General features: G+C 41.2%; 1 protein-coding gene across 5 annotated transcripts in view; it reads right to left on the bottom strand.

Annotated features, from left to right (window-relative positions):
• JAK2 (Janus kinase 2) overlaps window positions 1–15736 on the bottom strand; it is a 1231913-nt gene that overhangs the window by 391842 nt on the left and 824335 nt on the right. For all 5 annotated transcript variants that reach the window (XM_078676001.1, XM_078676005.1, XM_078676003.1 and 2 more), the window contains one exon: window positions 1776–1933. In XM_078676001.1, the coding sequence (XP_078532127.1) occupies window positions 1776–1933 (158 nt within the window). The remainder of the gene's footprint in view (window positions 1–1775; window positions 1934–15736) is intronic.

Here is a 15736-nt window from a genome sequence, read left to right as displayed (position 1 = left end):
GATGATCTGGAGAGGAAGGGATAGTGTCTGCACTCCTTTGCAATACCACATCTTAGCTTTCTTGGATCTAACAGGTGCTCCTTGAGGCAGATATGTCCACCCTGGAGCTGTAAATCGTGCTTAGCTATCTACTTTTATGTATGCTTTAGTATTCTTTATCGTGTGTAATGTGATAGTGCTGGGTTAGAAAAATGCAGAGCCAACTATAACTTGTGCCACCACCCTGCAATGCTTATACCCAACCTCACATATTACATCACTCATGACCTTCTATTACATCATTTATTACATCACTGATGACATCTCAAATTGTTAATGTTGTCACCGGCATAGTCACTTAATTATAACGTTTCTTTAACCTTTGTTTTTTTCCAGTGAATTTCTTAAATTTCTTGTCTTAAAATAAGACCGATTTTTTTGATCACACTTAACTATAATGTTACTTTAAGTGTATGTTGGCCTGGGGCCAACATACACTTGTTGGGGCCATGGGGCATCCCCAAGGCCCCCTGTGACCCCAGTTCGCTTTCGCAAGCAGCGGAGCCAGCTTTACGTTTGTGTGTAGGGAGCAGCTACTTATGCTTCCCCTCCAGAAGGGAGCAATAATTTGATCTGTTTCCGTGCCCGGATCACTGTGGGCAGGGGAATAGATCAAAAGTTTGCTCCCGCTGAAGACTTTGTTTTTGCTTTCTCTGCCTGTGCTGGAGGGCTCCCTGGACATAGCTAGTAAGCTGGCCCTGGAGGATTAAGTCCCCGGGCCATTGATGGCTCGGGGGATGGAAGAGGGGACATCGTACTTGTCTACCATGGCACATTGCACATGTGTGCTTTTCAGTGGTATCAGAAGTCGCAGTCGACCCAGCAGCAGGACAACCTCTCATAATATGTCCCGGTATCAGAGGAGACTGCGAATGTTAAGCAGTGGTGGCTGTCAACTGCAATTGGACTAGTGGTAGACTCTCCCTGCCCCATCCAGAGTTGATAGCAGTAACAGATGTTTCATTATTGGGTTGAGGAGGTTATCTGGAAATCAGTGGCCTCCACATCAACTTGCTGGAGATACAGACGATTCACCTGTCTTTAAAGGCCTTCCTGACACCCATCAAAAGAAGGCTGGTGCAGGTTCTCATTGGCAACCCTCAGCGCCATGTGGTACTGCAACAAGCAGGGCAGGGTGGGGTACAGAGTCCTGTGCCAGGGTCCTATGCCTCTAGACATAACTGGATCTTCAGGGGCTTTTCTGATAGTGCACCACCTGGCTGAATATTTATATGCCAAGATGCACAAATTCAGAAGGTGACACCTAGCGGATCACAAACTGCTATTGCATCCGGAGGTGGCACAGGGTGGGGCAACTTGGCTAGATCTAGCTGCACATGCAGTGGTAAAGAGAATTATCCATCAGAAGATAAATCTATTTAGTCAGCAGCATAAAATCTTCCAACCCGAAAGGTTATAATTTTACACTGCTAAAATGTATAAAAGTCCTTGAAAAATGCAATGAGTCTAACACTTATGGCCCCTCCAACTGAATTGATGAGTCCACCATGAGACAGATTTGAGGCCAGAAAGCACAGAAGAGACATCATTCAGAAGATTCTAATCAGCAACTATTAAGAAAGTAAACAAAAATACCGAGAGCTTACATCGTGTGTTGAACCTCTGCTTGATAACCACACAATTTGGAGTGCGGGAAAGTGTACCTTAGTGTGATCAAAACAATTAAACGCTTAATTATTCTGAACAATAATGGTGATATAGTAAATATTACTTACGTAACTGGCCCGTGGCAGTTGCTGTGAATGTTTTCAAGCATCCTAGCTGTTACAACTTCTTTACAGAGGTAATGGTGTGCATCTGCTGTTAATCTGTAGTATCCATCAATCAATGACACAAAAGACAACGCTTCTCGCAGTGAACAGAATTCAACTTCCTGCAACAGAAAGGTGGAGGGGGTGAGAGCACAAACTACATATTTAACTATACGAAAGATAAAACACATCCTTCTGCACTAGAACAGGCAGCATCACTACTTGCACAGGACCACTTCACCACTCCTGTGGGTGAACGCTAAGAAATACTTTTAAAGGACATCACTAAATATGTGTTAGCAGTTAAATGAAGGTTTCAAGGCACATAGCGTGTACATCATACCACTAAAAGACCATTGTGGCTTTCACTTGCAAACATACATGTAGGTGAAATTAATCAAAGGCTGGCTCTCTCCTCTGAAAGCTTCTTCACTCACATGAACATCTATAGTTAAAAGGCAACGTGTTCTTTAAGTTTACGTTTACATACAAACACTACATCTTCTAAAAGACACAACCATCTGAAAGAAAAAAACAAGCCGATATTTCTGTTCCATTGTACAAACAATGGTTGTCTCTAGGGGTCTGCCTGCCACACTGAATTCCTGTAATTTGTGGGGTCACAAAAAGTAATAATGTGCAATAATTAGTCTAGGAGTCAGGATTTTTCTTGTGGCGAAAATTCAAAATAATTACTGCTCTTCGAGAGCACACCAGCCACTAAGATTGATTTATTTGCCTGTGATCAACAGAAATTCTGAAAGCACAAAAAATTCACTGGTCCAGTAGTCAGCATAAGGTATTATTTGACAAAAAATAACTTCACCGAACCCACCCCCCAATACTAGCCTTTCATCTCACTGCCTGTGGGGGTACTTTTACAAAGGCAAACAGAAAAGGCTTGTCTTATACATATCTTCAAACTTACTGCATACACCCACTGGATGTGCATTACCTTGTCTGAACTCAAAACTAAAATTTTCAAGTAAAATAGAACATCCCCGAGCACACAGATAAGTAGTTCTTATTGATTTTTAATGTCCATAACTTAATTCTTCTTTTGTTCAGTACGTATTTCCTTCAATTTGTACAGCACTTCAGTCCGTATATCCAAATCATATAGTATAATGAGTTCATCCTACAAAAAATCATATGTTAGGCAGCCAACACGTGTTTCGTGCTGCTATATCAAGCAAAATAGACTTCTTCAGGGCTGAAATATGAATTCCAAAACTATGCAACTCGCACTTTGATCGGAACAAGTAAAACCCCACACAACTCTCAATCCTTATATCCTTTCTGTCCTTGTAACTTGTCTTATTCCAAAACCGATCAATATATCCATCTGATAGTAATCACAATCATATAGCTGTCCAACGTTCCAGTATCCAGTTGTCATTCCGTCATACTCCACAACCTTCATCCCGAAGTACGCAGTAATCGATCACGAAAAACCTCAGGCTGTATCCTTCAGTTTAAAGAGTATCTCAGTAGTGTAAAGTAATGTTTCCCCGTTTATTCCGTAATTTACATAACTCCAGTGTTCTCCTCACCCCACGTATTCAAAAGCAGCATTCGCATATTCGTAGTGTTCCTCCTAATCCAAACGGGAAAACCGGATACTGAAACGTTAGACAGCTATATGATTGTGATTACTATCAGATGGATATATTGATCGGTTTTGAAATAAGACAAGTTACAAGGACAGAAAGGATATAAGGATTGAGAGTTGTGTGGGGTTTTACTTGTTCAGATCAAAGTGCGAGTTGCATAGTTTTGGAATTCATATTTCAGCCCTGAAGAAGTCTATTTTGCTTGATATAGCGAGACGAGACATGTGTTGGCTGCCTAACATATGATTTTTTGTTCGATGAACTCATTATACTATATGATTTGGATACACGGACCGGAGTGCTGTACCAATTGAAGGAAATACGTACTGGACAAAAGAAGAATAAAGTTATGGACATTGAAAATCAATAAGAACTACTTATCTGTGTGCTCGGGGAGGTTCTATTTTGTATGTATTACTGTCTACACATGCAGGCAGAGGTAGAGTTGTTTGGTCCCCAACTCTTCTTCCCCTGGAAGCACATACTTTGAATAAATATTGTATTGATACTGTGACCTATATACCCAGTAGAGCGCCTCTCATAAGGTTATGGGTCAGCTTGGATTTCTAAAATGTTCAAGTGTTAGGAATGGACTTGGAAATAAGAATAAAATTAAATCATCTTTGAAGAGAATTAGATATAGAGAGAACTAGTATAGAGAACACATACAAGGCCTCTTACAGAGCTTCATTACGGTCTCAGCATCGTTAATTGTGTGGGAGGAGGCAACAGCCTAACTTCTCTCTTTCAGAGAGCAGCCATAACCAAAAATGTGTATGCAGAGAAGAATCAGGCCATAAACATGGCCCATTGGTTAACATTCTACAATTGTTCACACACTCTTCAGCAATAAAGTGCTCAAAATGGGCTCCAGATCTTCAGAACGTACTCAAGCAATTCTAAAGAAAAGGGATTTCTCTGATGGATTGCTTAAGCCAGAATCATTCCAAATTGTATCCTGATGTGTAATTAGGCACATACAGACAAACACCCTCATTGTACTTCATGAAGGCAAAAAAAGAACGATTGAATGGAGTGGGTGGCTCTTTTGTTTTAGTTTTTAGAGTCTGATCACTGTAGGTGCTTGTCAGCTCAAGATCTCTGTAGTGGTGTGCACTTAAGTATAGTACGTAATCACAGTTAGAATTTAGAGTGTTTCAGTTTGTCAGTTCAATACCTGGTATTTATGCATTTGTTGGAATGTTAGATCGGTTTTGCGGTGGAGTTTGTTTGTAACCTGTGTTTGGGATTGATTTATGAATAAAGAAGATTTCGCAGTCATTGCTGTGTAAGCCATTACTACAGATTGGTCGACGGTGACGTCATTTCGCAAGGAGACCGTCACACTACCGGGTTTAAATATCAGGTTCACCGTATCTGGGAACCAACATCACATCATACCACACGGGGTATTCCCCCCCTCGTGTTTTTGGGGCAACCGATAAGGAAGAAGGGCAAGTTTGCACGTTGCCGGTTTTAATATCAGATTCACCGCAACGGGGAACCAACTTCGTGATTAGAATACATGGGGCATTTTTAGGATAGCGAAATCACTCATTACTCCTCCTCAAAAGCCCATACAGATAGAAGGAGCACTGACACGCTGTAACAACTTAGCGGTCTTTTTTCATCAGAAAATCCAAGCTATTTATACAGCTTTCCCCCTTAATCCTCCAGACTTGATGGAAACTGAGATAGGCGGCCCAGTCCCGCTGCTGGAACAATTCCATTCTCTTGACAGTGACTCACTAGATTTGGTGATCTCAAAGGTGTCCACAGGCTCCCCATTGGACCCTGCCCCGCCACAACATCTTATTAAAGTCATTGACTATGTTGGTACTACAATTCTTGATGTCTTGAACTGTTCTATTAGCTCTAGTACAGTTCCATCCCACTGGAAATGTGCGATGGTCAGGGCTCTCCTGAAGAAGCCAAACCTGGATCAATCAAATCTATCTAATTACCGTCCAATCTCCCTTCTGCCCTGGTTAAGCAAACTGTTGGAAAACATATCAATAATATTCTGGTTAATCATTTAGAATCCAACAATCTGCTGGATGCCTCACAAACTGGCTTCCGCCCCCAACATGGGACGGAATCCGCGTTGTCGATGGTAACAGAAGAGGCTAGAAAGCTGGTGGATGAGGGAGGAGTGGCTGCCATCATCCTTTTGGACCTCAGTGCTGCGTTCGGCACGGTCAATCATACCATCTTGACCCACCGACTTAAGAGTATCGGAGTGTCAGGCGCGGCACTGGCTTGGTTCTCGTCCTTCCTCAGTGACCGCTGTTTCCAGGTCTTTCAGGGAGATGTGGTTTCCGCTAGGCTATCCTTGAGCTGCGGGGTCCCGCAGGGCTCAGCCTTGAGCCCGACGCTCTTTAAGATTTACATGAGGCCTCTAGCAGGGGTTGTCCACCCATTTGGCATAAAGATCGTCAGCTATGAAGATGACACCCAGTTAGTGGTGTCTTTACACCACGATGAGGGTTCATCTAGCACCTTGGGGCCCTGCCTAGAGTCAGTGGCCAGATGGATGGAGCTTTCCTATCTTCGTCTTAACGGAGATAAAACAGAGCTTATGCTGTTGGGTAACGTGTCACCTGTTACCTCCATCTCTCTGTGGCCGTCATGTCTGGGCCCTGCACCTCTCCCGAAGCCACAGATAAAGAGCCTCGGTATGTGGCTTGATAGCTCCCTTAATTTTGCGTACCAAGCAACAGCTCTCTCTTCAATCTGTTATGGACTGATGAGAATGCTTCGCAAAATAGTTCTGCTGCTTCCCTTTCAGGCGAGAAGGATCATGGTTCAGGCGCTAATACTGTCCCACCTGGATTATGGGAATATTTTATATCTTGGAGCTCCAAAGACCACAACCAACAAGTTGCAAGTGATTCAGAATTGCGCCGCACGGATGCTCCTTCAGATCCCACGGTGGCAGTCGGCAAGACCAGCACTGAGACAGCTGCACTGGTTTCCGATTTTAGCCAGGGTACAATTCAAGGCTATGTGTCTGGCACACAAGGCCATTTGGAGGATGGGTCCTCCTATCATACATCCACTAATAACATCCTACCTTCCGCCAAGAACTTTACGTTCTAGCTCCTTATATCTGGCCACTACAAAGAAAATAAGGAAGGCAAGATGGGGAGGTCTCTCCTTCTCATTCTCTGCTGCAAAAATGTGGAACTCCCTCCCCCAGGCTTTGCGGGGGAACAATAATCTGTTGGCCTTCCGTAAGCTCCTAAAAACTTACTTGTATGGAATGCCTGTGTAGCATCATGGACTGACTCCGCTCTGCCCTTCTTTTTCAGCGCTACGAGGCCTCCAGGTAGTTAGGCGCTAAATAAATACTCTTTCATTCATTCATTCTCCCTCTTTATAACTGCAATTGACGATTATCGTGGACTATTCGATCCTGCCATAATTGGGTGGCGTACAGTGTTGGCCACTAACCTAGAGATCCGTGGTTTAAGGCAGGAAACCTCTTTTATGAAGCCAGTCCTTTCGAAGAAACATTTTTTTAATCATTTGATTCAGCACTTAATACAAAAACATTTTAGTGAAGACTTGGATCAACCTCTGGTCTAATCACAATATTTACCTGCGTCTAGGAGTTATTTTAACTTGAATAAGAGACAATGTATCATTTTCGTCTTGAACAGTGTGGTGCGCATCAAGTCATTACACCGAAACGCGTCGACGCATACTATTTTGAATTAAATCCGAGGAACCATTATGGTGCCATCAATTGATACTAGTGGGACACAAATTTTAGATTCTAATCGGATTCATAATTCATGATGTGTTTCCAAATAATTCACTTTTTTTGTCTCTGATGAATATTTTTTTATTTTATTAGGTAGATTGTGTATGTATAGGAACATTTTTAATACAGTGGTTTTATTTACTATATGTTTGTATCAATAAAATTGTACTAGAATTTTTCACATTTAGTTTTCTCCTGTAATAATTTTGATATAAGTTTGAATATGTATACCCTGGGGCATTCTGATCTTTGACACCGGTGCGAATGAAGTGTGCTTGAATCTTAGTTATCATTAGCAGGTCTTTCCAAGGGTCTCTCTCTTTTTGTGAATTACATTGTTACCCAGTCCCTTGGTTGGTGGGTCACTCCCAATACCTTTTGGTTTATTAGATGAGCCATAAATAGTTTTATATCGGTCATAGTCACTTGGTCTTTCGGAATACTAACCAAATATTATTGCTGCTGGAGTGATTCTCTAAATATTACATCTTCTCTTTTATAAGCTTGTTATGCCTCAGTGATTATTTGTGTTTTTTATCTGTTTGTCTATGAGTGTATGAATCTTTTCCAGGTCAATAAGTTATCTGTTTGTCCATGAGTTTATGCATCTTTTCCAGGTCAGTAAGTTATCTGTTTGTCATGAGTTTATGAATCTTTTCCCAGGCAGTAAGCTAGGTTATAACACATCTATTTTTTTCTCTTGACTCTCAAGAAAAGTTTGCATGTCCGAAATGTATATTCCAGATGTCAAAATCCCTTTGCATATCCTGCCACATCTGTGGCACCATTTTCTTCAATTACAGCTCATCAGTTACAAAGTGGTTTGCGTTCAAGGCGGGGGTGTGATCTGCACCTGGCATTTACTATTGTGTTGCTTGACTAAAAGAAGTGGGAGATGCCCATATATATGGACTTTACTGATGAGAAAAGGGTTGTCTTTTCTCTCTTCTTGTTGCAAACGTAAAAAGGAAATTAAACCATCGACCCACATAGCGGCGAGTAGAGGTGTTCATGAGATTTGCCTCTGATACAGATGGGAATATCTAAATAATTTGCATGTGTATTATGCAAAATACAATGTATGTTTACATTTTCTGATGCAAATAGTTCTCAGATATTGTTGAATGCAATGTTTGAAAATGGAAAATCTAATAATCAAATAAAATAAAAAAGATTTGCTTCCCTCTGCGTTTTAACCAGAATTTTGATCATAGCTTCAGGAACTATTATTACCTTCAAGCTTATTTGCTTGATGTTCTTTAAGAGTCTTGACCTTGACCTATCACTCACTCTTTTCATTGTTTCTCACCTATTTCTGGGTCATTTGATGTATGTTGTCTCCCAGCACTACTATTAGTATGGGGTGTTGAACTATTTTCTTTTATGTTATCTTTTAATATATTTTTCTCGTCGTATGGCAATTTTACAGAATTTTTTATATGTTCAATTGAAGCTTTGAGAAGGATTTCCATGTTCTTAGGTGGTAGTTTCTGAATCCCCAACAGTATTTTTATATTTCACTTTGTATAGTCTTCGTCTCTCTCTATCCTGGAGAATGTTTAAATACAATTGTTTTAGGCCACAAAACAATCTTGCGAGTTCCAAACAATATTGATTTTCTGTCATGGTTCTAATTTCTGCAAAATGTTATTTATCACAGTCACATAAAGGGTTTTCGTATCTTATGTAAGTTTTATAATAGCTGTTCTAAAAAATAATGTCAGACGATCCATCTACTTCTTCTTGTTAGGGAACACAATTTAGCAAGAAACGTCAATTTCAGTACATGTTGCATATTTTTAATTTTTAGGTTTCAAATTGTGTCCTTTTCCTCTTTAGATTTATTTTGTCCAACTCTATTATCCCCTTAGGCTAACTTCAGCCTCAGCAGTGGTCTGAGGGGTTAAGGTGAGTAGGACTGAATGTGGAATAAAGATTTAACTAGGGTCAGCAATTACTAGTTTTAGATAATTGGTGTAGCCACTCACCTGCCTGTCAAGACTGAATCTTAGTAAGAAAGACGGAGATGGATTGAAAAGACATGTTTTTCTCCTCTTCTATAAGCTCAAGCCTATTACTTATTTGGAAGCCTTCTCCTTTTGGGTTCATAATTTGGCCTTCAGTCGATACTCCAGTAAGCATATGCTGCATGCTAGGTATAAGACCAGGTGCTTTCATTTCTATTCCCTAATTAATTTACCCTAAACCAGGTCACTGCTATAATTTTAGAGTAGTTTGGGGGTTTATGTAAAAGGTCAGCCCTTCTCTTCTTTCTACATTACTTACATAATATAAATTGTGGATCAGAGGTCTTAAAGGTACAAGAATCTTAAAAGCAATCAATAGACATCCAAATAAAATCTGAGGCGATTAATTACTGTGTCCTCATGCAATGTGAGTGTGCTCCTCCTCTCTTGTGAAGAAAAGGCAGCAACATACCCATCAATGCTTCCACGTCACCAGCAGTCGACACAGAGATTAAGCTTGTTCAGCCTCAGCACAATCACTCTGTTGTAGTCATGCATGCTTGTCCTGCCAGTTCTTCATTGTTCCCGAATCATGTAAAACCAATGAAAGTGCAGGCACCAATATCCCCCTCATCAGACAAGTGGTACTGGAATATTACTGATCAGAAAGCTTCCTTAAGTATATTCCTGGTACCAAGCAGGAGATTCACCGCTTCTCCTCTGTTCATTAGCATCTTCGCTCCCAACATGCTGAGATAACATCTGGAGCTATGCTGACTTGCCAGTCACTGAATATAAAAGCAGCTCATTAAGTTTCCATCAAAAAAACACATTTTGTGGATGGCTTTCACACATTCAAGCATCTTTTTGCGCCAAAGTGCCTGAGAAAGAGATAAAGAATGTGTGTATGCGCATGAAGTGTGTGTGGCTCTAGTTTTGTAAGCCTCCCCGACAGTGTTCCTCTGTATGGGCAATCCATGGAATCTAAGATCACCAGCAGCATTTGGTAGCCCTCTTCACATGGCAGTTTGGAGTCCAGCTTAACTGTAGCTATTCCTGGAACAATGGTAGCAGCCCCCTGCATAATGGTGATCCTTCTTGACATCTTGACCGCCCCTGGCCTAATCTTGACCTCTATAGCTATAATGGTCTCCTCCTCTTGACATAATGGCTTCCTTTGGCATAATGATGTCGATTTTTGATACATAGTGGTCATCTTTGCCACTATGCTATGCGGCACTGACATAACTGTATTCATTCTTTGCATATTGTGGCTTAACTGGCCTACTTCTTGCTACTCCTTGTATACTGGTGTCAACCCCTGGTATAATAATAGGCATCAATTACATACTGCGGGCATCCTTGAATTAGTTATGCCACTCCAGGCACAATGGCTGCCATCCCTTTTATAATGATGGTGATTTCTGACAGTGTTGGCATCCTTTCTACTATGGTTTCGAGCACTGTCACAATGATGGCTCTGTCATAATGGTGGTCATCCAAGGCATAATTTGGGCATACCTGACATTATGGGTGGCCATCCCAGACTAGTTATCCCAAATAAAGCATGGGCTTCTGTGACAAATTCCATATACAGTAGGCAGGTGTACCAGGGAATAATTGAGCTAAATAATTGTATAACTACTAACATTTAAAAGCAAAATTTGAAGCAAAAATGTTTTCTTTAAAAAATAAATAAATAAAACACATGTGTTTGGGGACGTTTTTATAGACCATTTTAACAAAACGTTTAAAACAACTTGAGAATCAAATGTGAAGGAACGTCCTTGGTTCCAAACAGGATTCTATTTGAATATTTATGAGTTCATATTGATAAAGCCTTTTAGGTCATCACTAATAATTATCGTGCCTGGTGTGGTCTCTGCTCTAACAGATATTATTTGTTAGAGCTAGGAATGATCTCCCCTGATTCGATGCAGCTTTTTTTCTAATATAAAAGATTTAAGTCCTGTGCTATTATTTGCTGATAAGATATTGAGTGGAGATGCAAAAATCTTTACTTTCCTAAACCTAAATACAAATACTCCACGTCTTTTCAGAAACATTAGCACCATCAATCTAGCAAAAAAAGCAAAAAAGTGTTGTTCCTTCTCTCCAGCTTTTCTATACAGGAATCAGGATCGTTCCTGAGGAAAATTGAGAGTTCCCTAATAGGAGTATTTTTGAATACCCTGTAGGGAGATACAATTTGGAAAATGTATTATTAAATTTATTAATGATAAAAGTAATTCCTGTTACTTTGAAAGAGATCACACTGTAATAAAAAAATCAGCAGCAGTACGGTCTTTGGGGTCGAGGACGGGGAGAACTTATAAAATGCATGCAAGTACATTTTCATTTTCTTCAGCTCTTATACCTAGAGTTGAGTAGTTTTACATTTGAGTAGGATCCGTAGGCTAACATGTCATGCATGTGGCACCAAAAAATGAGGTAGGAAGATCAATATTTAGCTAATGATTGCCCCTTTTTTTAACAGATCAAAGAGTAATTTTATTTGATGTCAATTATAAAATGTACCCTGCTTTAAGAATACCTGCCCTAAATTTTAAACGGGTTGTTTTGTTTCTTGTTTTCCACAATGACTGTATTTTAAACTTCATTACGATTTAGTTTAAATCAAATCTACAATAAAGGTATTAGCTACATATGTAAAAGTCAGCAATGGCTGAGACAATTATGAGCTTTCAAGTGTTTCATTTGTAGGTGAATAACTTTGCTACCATTGATAAATCCTCCCAAAGTAATGTTTTGTGTTTTAAGGCTGCAGTTTCAGTAGTGTATTCGGCCCTGCAGCCAGATTGGTAACGTGTAATAATCATAGTTTTAGACACATAAATATCAATGTTTTCTATAGCCATGGCAGGTTGGAAATGGATCTGAAATAAGAGAAGAGGGTGAGGTCCAGATAGGGTTTTCTTCAAATAAAGATCACTTGGTGAGTCTTTAGTGAATCAGATAACACTCGTGCGAATACGCAGCCTCATTCTTGCTCAAAAGGTTGACACTATTCTTGAGGAAGCTGGCCAGAAGGTAGTGCAAGTAGCATCTGGTGGAGTCTTGTTAAGTAATACTCAGGAATAGTTTATTAATATTTACAGCATCCCTCCTCTAGGAGTGTATTTAATGTTTGGGACAATGTTGAATTGTACTAGGCTTAACTAGATCCCCCTGCTCCTCAATGAACAATAATGCAAACAGCCTACAAAGAATCAAACTTTCAGCAGTGGCAAAGAATTTAAAATGCATGTGTCCAGATAGGAGGTTCAATTAAAAAAATATTTTGCCATAGGAAATCAAATTTGAAATCATGCTAAGATATGCAGTTGTCTTACAAGCTTATTTGGAACAAGAGGGCCAATGCAGAACTAACTCCGTTTGAGAGGTCGTTTTTCTCAGCTTAGTGGTCCGTGGGTCCAACAGCAGTACTACACAGGTTTCTCATTCTTCAAGAACTTTTACTACTCTGACCTCTATGAAGGTTTTAAGTTAACTAGGGATTTAGATGAAGCTATTTAGAGGGTAGTCTCATAGAGGGAAGAATCATCAACAGGTATGACCAAAACACTGGCCTTTGAATTGCTTCCTCTGTGGTATGTAGTTTAGGACTTTACCTAAGCAATTGTGGAAGGGCTTCCCCAGTTTGTGTTGGAGGTGGAAGCATTGGCATACCCCTTCAAATACAGCAGGCATTCATGAAACGTATTATAATTTAAGACAAAATGACTGGTGCTAGCTGCAACAGAGGGTAAGCTGCGGGGGGTGTCTCCTAGTTATTGCTGGCTGAGAGACAGGCACTCCTTTTTGGGTCTCGCCTAAGCAGCGCATATGCGCTGCATAGGAAGAGACCTCTTGAAATCGATTAGCTTTTTTCGCCCAAAAACATGCACGCTTTGCATTGCTTTCAACGCCAACGTGTGCACGTTTGGCGATTCTCTTGCAGGAGCGAGCTTTGGCGACATCTGTTTATAATTAACTTTCAAACAGATTGTGCCCCTGCTCGCTCCCGCAAGGGAAACGCTTTGTGTGCTCTCGGCCGCCCTCTCCCACTCCGTCTGTTCACAGTGAGCCCTCCGGCACGTGCACCTTTCATCTCGTGCCTGGTGCGCCCGTCGTGCCCTGGCACAGTTCTAGGGGAGGCCTGGGCTCAATGGAAACTGATCCAGTACGTCTTTTTTCCGTAAGCACGCCAGTATCCCATGGTGCCTTTCTCCACATCTTCTAAGTGAGCTTTAACTTTTTGAGCTGCAAAGACTTTTACTTAAAGTTAATAGTATCTTGCACCATCGAGGGTGTATTGGTTGGGATAGTTCTGTTTGACATTTCATTCGCGAAGTTGACGTTTTTGAAGTAATTGTACCTTTGCTGTCGGCGGAATAAATCTTTTAGGGTTGGAGGTCTCAGAGCTTTCGCGGCCGCTGGACCGCTCCATGCTCCCTCACGCTTGTTGTTGCTAACAACCAGGCTCCCTCTGTTCACCATGAGCCCTCCGGCGCGAGCGCCTTTCATCTTGTGCCTGCCGCGCCAGCCGTACCCTCGCGCAGTTCTGGCAGAAGCCTGGGCTCAATGGAAACTGATCCGGTACCTCTTTTTTTCCGTGAGCACGGAGTGCCAGCTGAGGTATCCCATGGTGCCTTTCTCCACGTCTTCTGGAGGAGCTTTAGCTTTTTGAGATGCAAAGACTTTTGCTTAAAGTTAATAGTATCTTGCGCCATCAATAGTGCATTGGTTGGGATAGTTCTGTTTGGCATTTCATTTGCAATGTTGACGTTTTTTAAATCATTGTACCATTGCTGTCGGCTGAATTAATCTTTTACGGTTGGAGGTCTCAGAGCTGGTTTGAAGTATCAGACCATTTGTTTTGGGCACATCTATCTAAACCAGGGCACGCTACAGTCCTCTTTTTCACCGTAGGTAGTTTGACGTAATTTATTTTTTTACTACCAGGTTATTTCCACCACTTAAAGCTGAAAGGTGTGCAATGAACACCTGTGTGTGCTCGCAGAAAGAAACTCATGTGAACGTCCTTGGTCACACGCACCCACAGACTCCAAGCGCACTGCGGACAGGGGTGCAGCTTGCATGTCTTAAGACCTGGAGAAAGCCAGGACAATGGTCCCTGCGACTTCTCCTATAATGGTAAGAAAACATCAATTATCAAGCTTCAATGGCCTCCACATGCCTCTCGGCCCTGTGCCACTGCACCTGCTGCACCACTGGTGGCTACGCCCCTGACCACGGAACCATTCGGCACCTTGGGGGGCACTATTGAATGCAATGAAACATTACATCACACACAACCAGACACAAGGTCCACCTCTTTGGGTGCAGTCAATGCAAATCCCACAACCATAGAGGATGTCCGCCTTTCTAAGGTTATGCAAGGGGTAGACACAAGCTACACAAATGCACTTGAAATATTATTAGAGTTGTGAGTCACACTTCGGATTAAACCCATACAAAAATGACATCAAGATTGATAGTTTCGCCTTGGATTTCAAAATGGCAGCAGAGAGCTGTTTGCGGGGTGACCACCGCTACATTTATTATTGACTCAGCATATCCATAACCCAATCAGATATACTTTGTCTCATTACCGATATAAGTCTGGCTTCAGCCTGGGGTTGGAAGATTCAGCTTTTTTAAGCGTTAGGGTGTTGCCTCCACTTCTGTCCAAGACTAATGGCACATTAAATGTTCATTGCTTTGTGCTAAGGGGGTAATATTATGGGACCGCCTCAGCTGCAAAAAGTATTCTTTTATGGGCAAAGAAACTTCAACCGGAGCAGAACACAGCTGCTTGTGTGCCACAATGCATTAGTCACTAGATGCTTGTAAACCCTATCCTCAATGACATACCGTGCTACATAGTGAGATCACAAGTGAATTTACTACCTCCTTCCTGGCAATGCAGGGTTGGGATCCTGAATGCCTGCAGAACTGAATTCTTATCTAACAAGCATTGGCATAGCCAATAGGTCTTGTCTTTGGACCTTATAAGTGTTTAGCAATGCAACAGTTGATGTTGTTGCACCAAGGATATTGTGCTGGATAACTAAACACTTATAAGGTCCCAAAGGTGAAACCGATTGGCTGTGCCAATGCTTGTTGTTTTTTAGGTCAGCTTATATACCAGTTGGCATAACTACAAAAGTAAGGAGAATCTTCAATCGAGAATTAATAACTAATGCTATCCAGGACCAAGATGTAATTCTTGTTTTGATAAATCCATCATTTTACTGTATATGAAGAAGAGTAACAAGGACTTTCCCTGCCCTTCTTGCTTTTAGGACAACAGGAATCTTAGAACACAATCAATCTGATAGCTACACCCTTGTTAATTCTGATAATTTAGGTCCTGATTACGATTTCGGCGCATAGGTTACTCCGAAACAACGGTGACGAATATACCGTCCGCTTAATTCTAAATCCCATTATATCCAATGAGATTTAAATTTTGGCGCAGGGGATATCCGTCACTATTGTGATGGTGACCCGTGCCTCAAGATCGTACTCAGGCCCTTAGTTCTCATAAGGATTATTGTAGGACTATTTTTTGAA

Source organism: Lissotriton helveticus, chromosome 2_1, assembly GCF_964261635.1.
Source record: "Lissotriton helveticus chromosome 2_1, aLisHel1.1, whole genome shotgun sequence".
Taxonomy (NCBI): domain Eukaryota; kingdom Metazoa; phylum Chordata; class Amphibia; order Caudata; family Salamandridae; genus Lissotriton; species Lissotriton helveticus.
The sequence above is the reverse complement of the archived record's forward strand: the minus strand, read 5'-3'. Positions and strand labels throughout refer to the sequence as shown.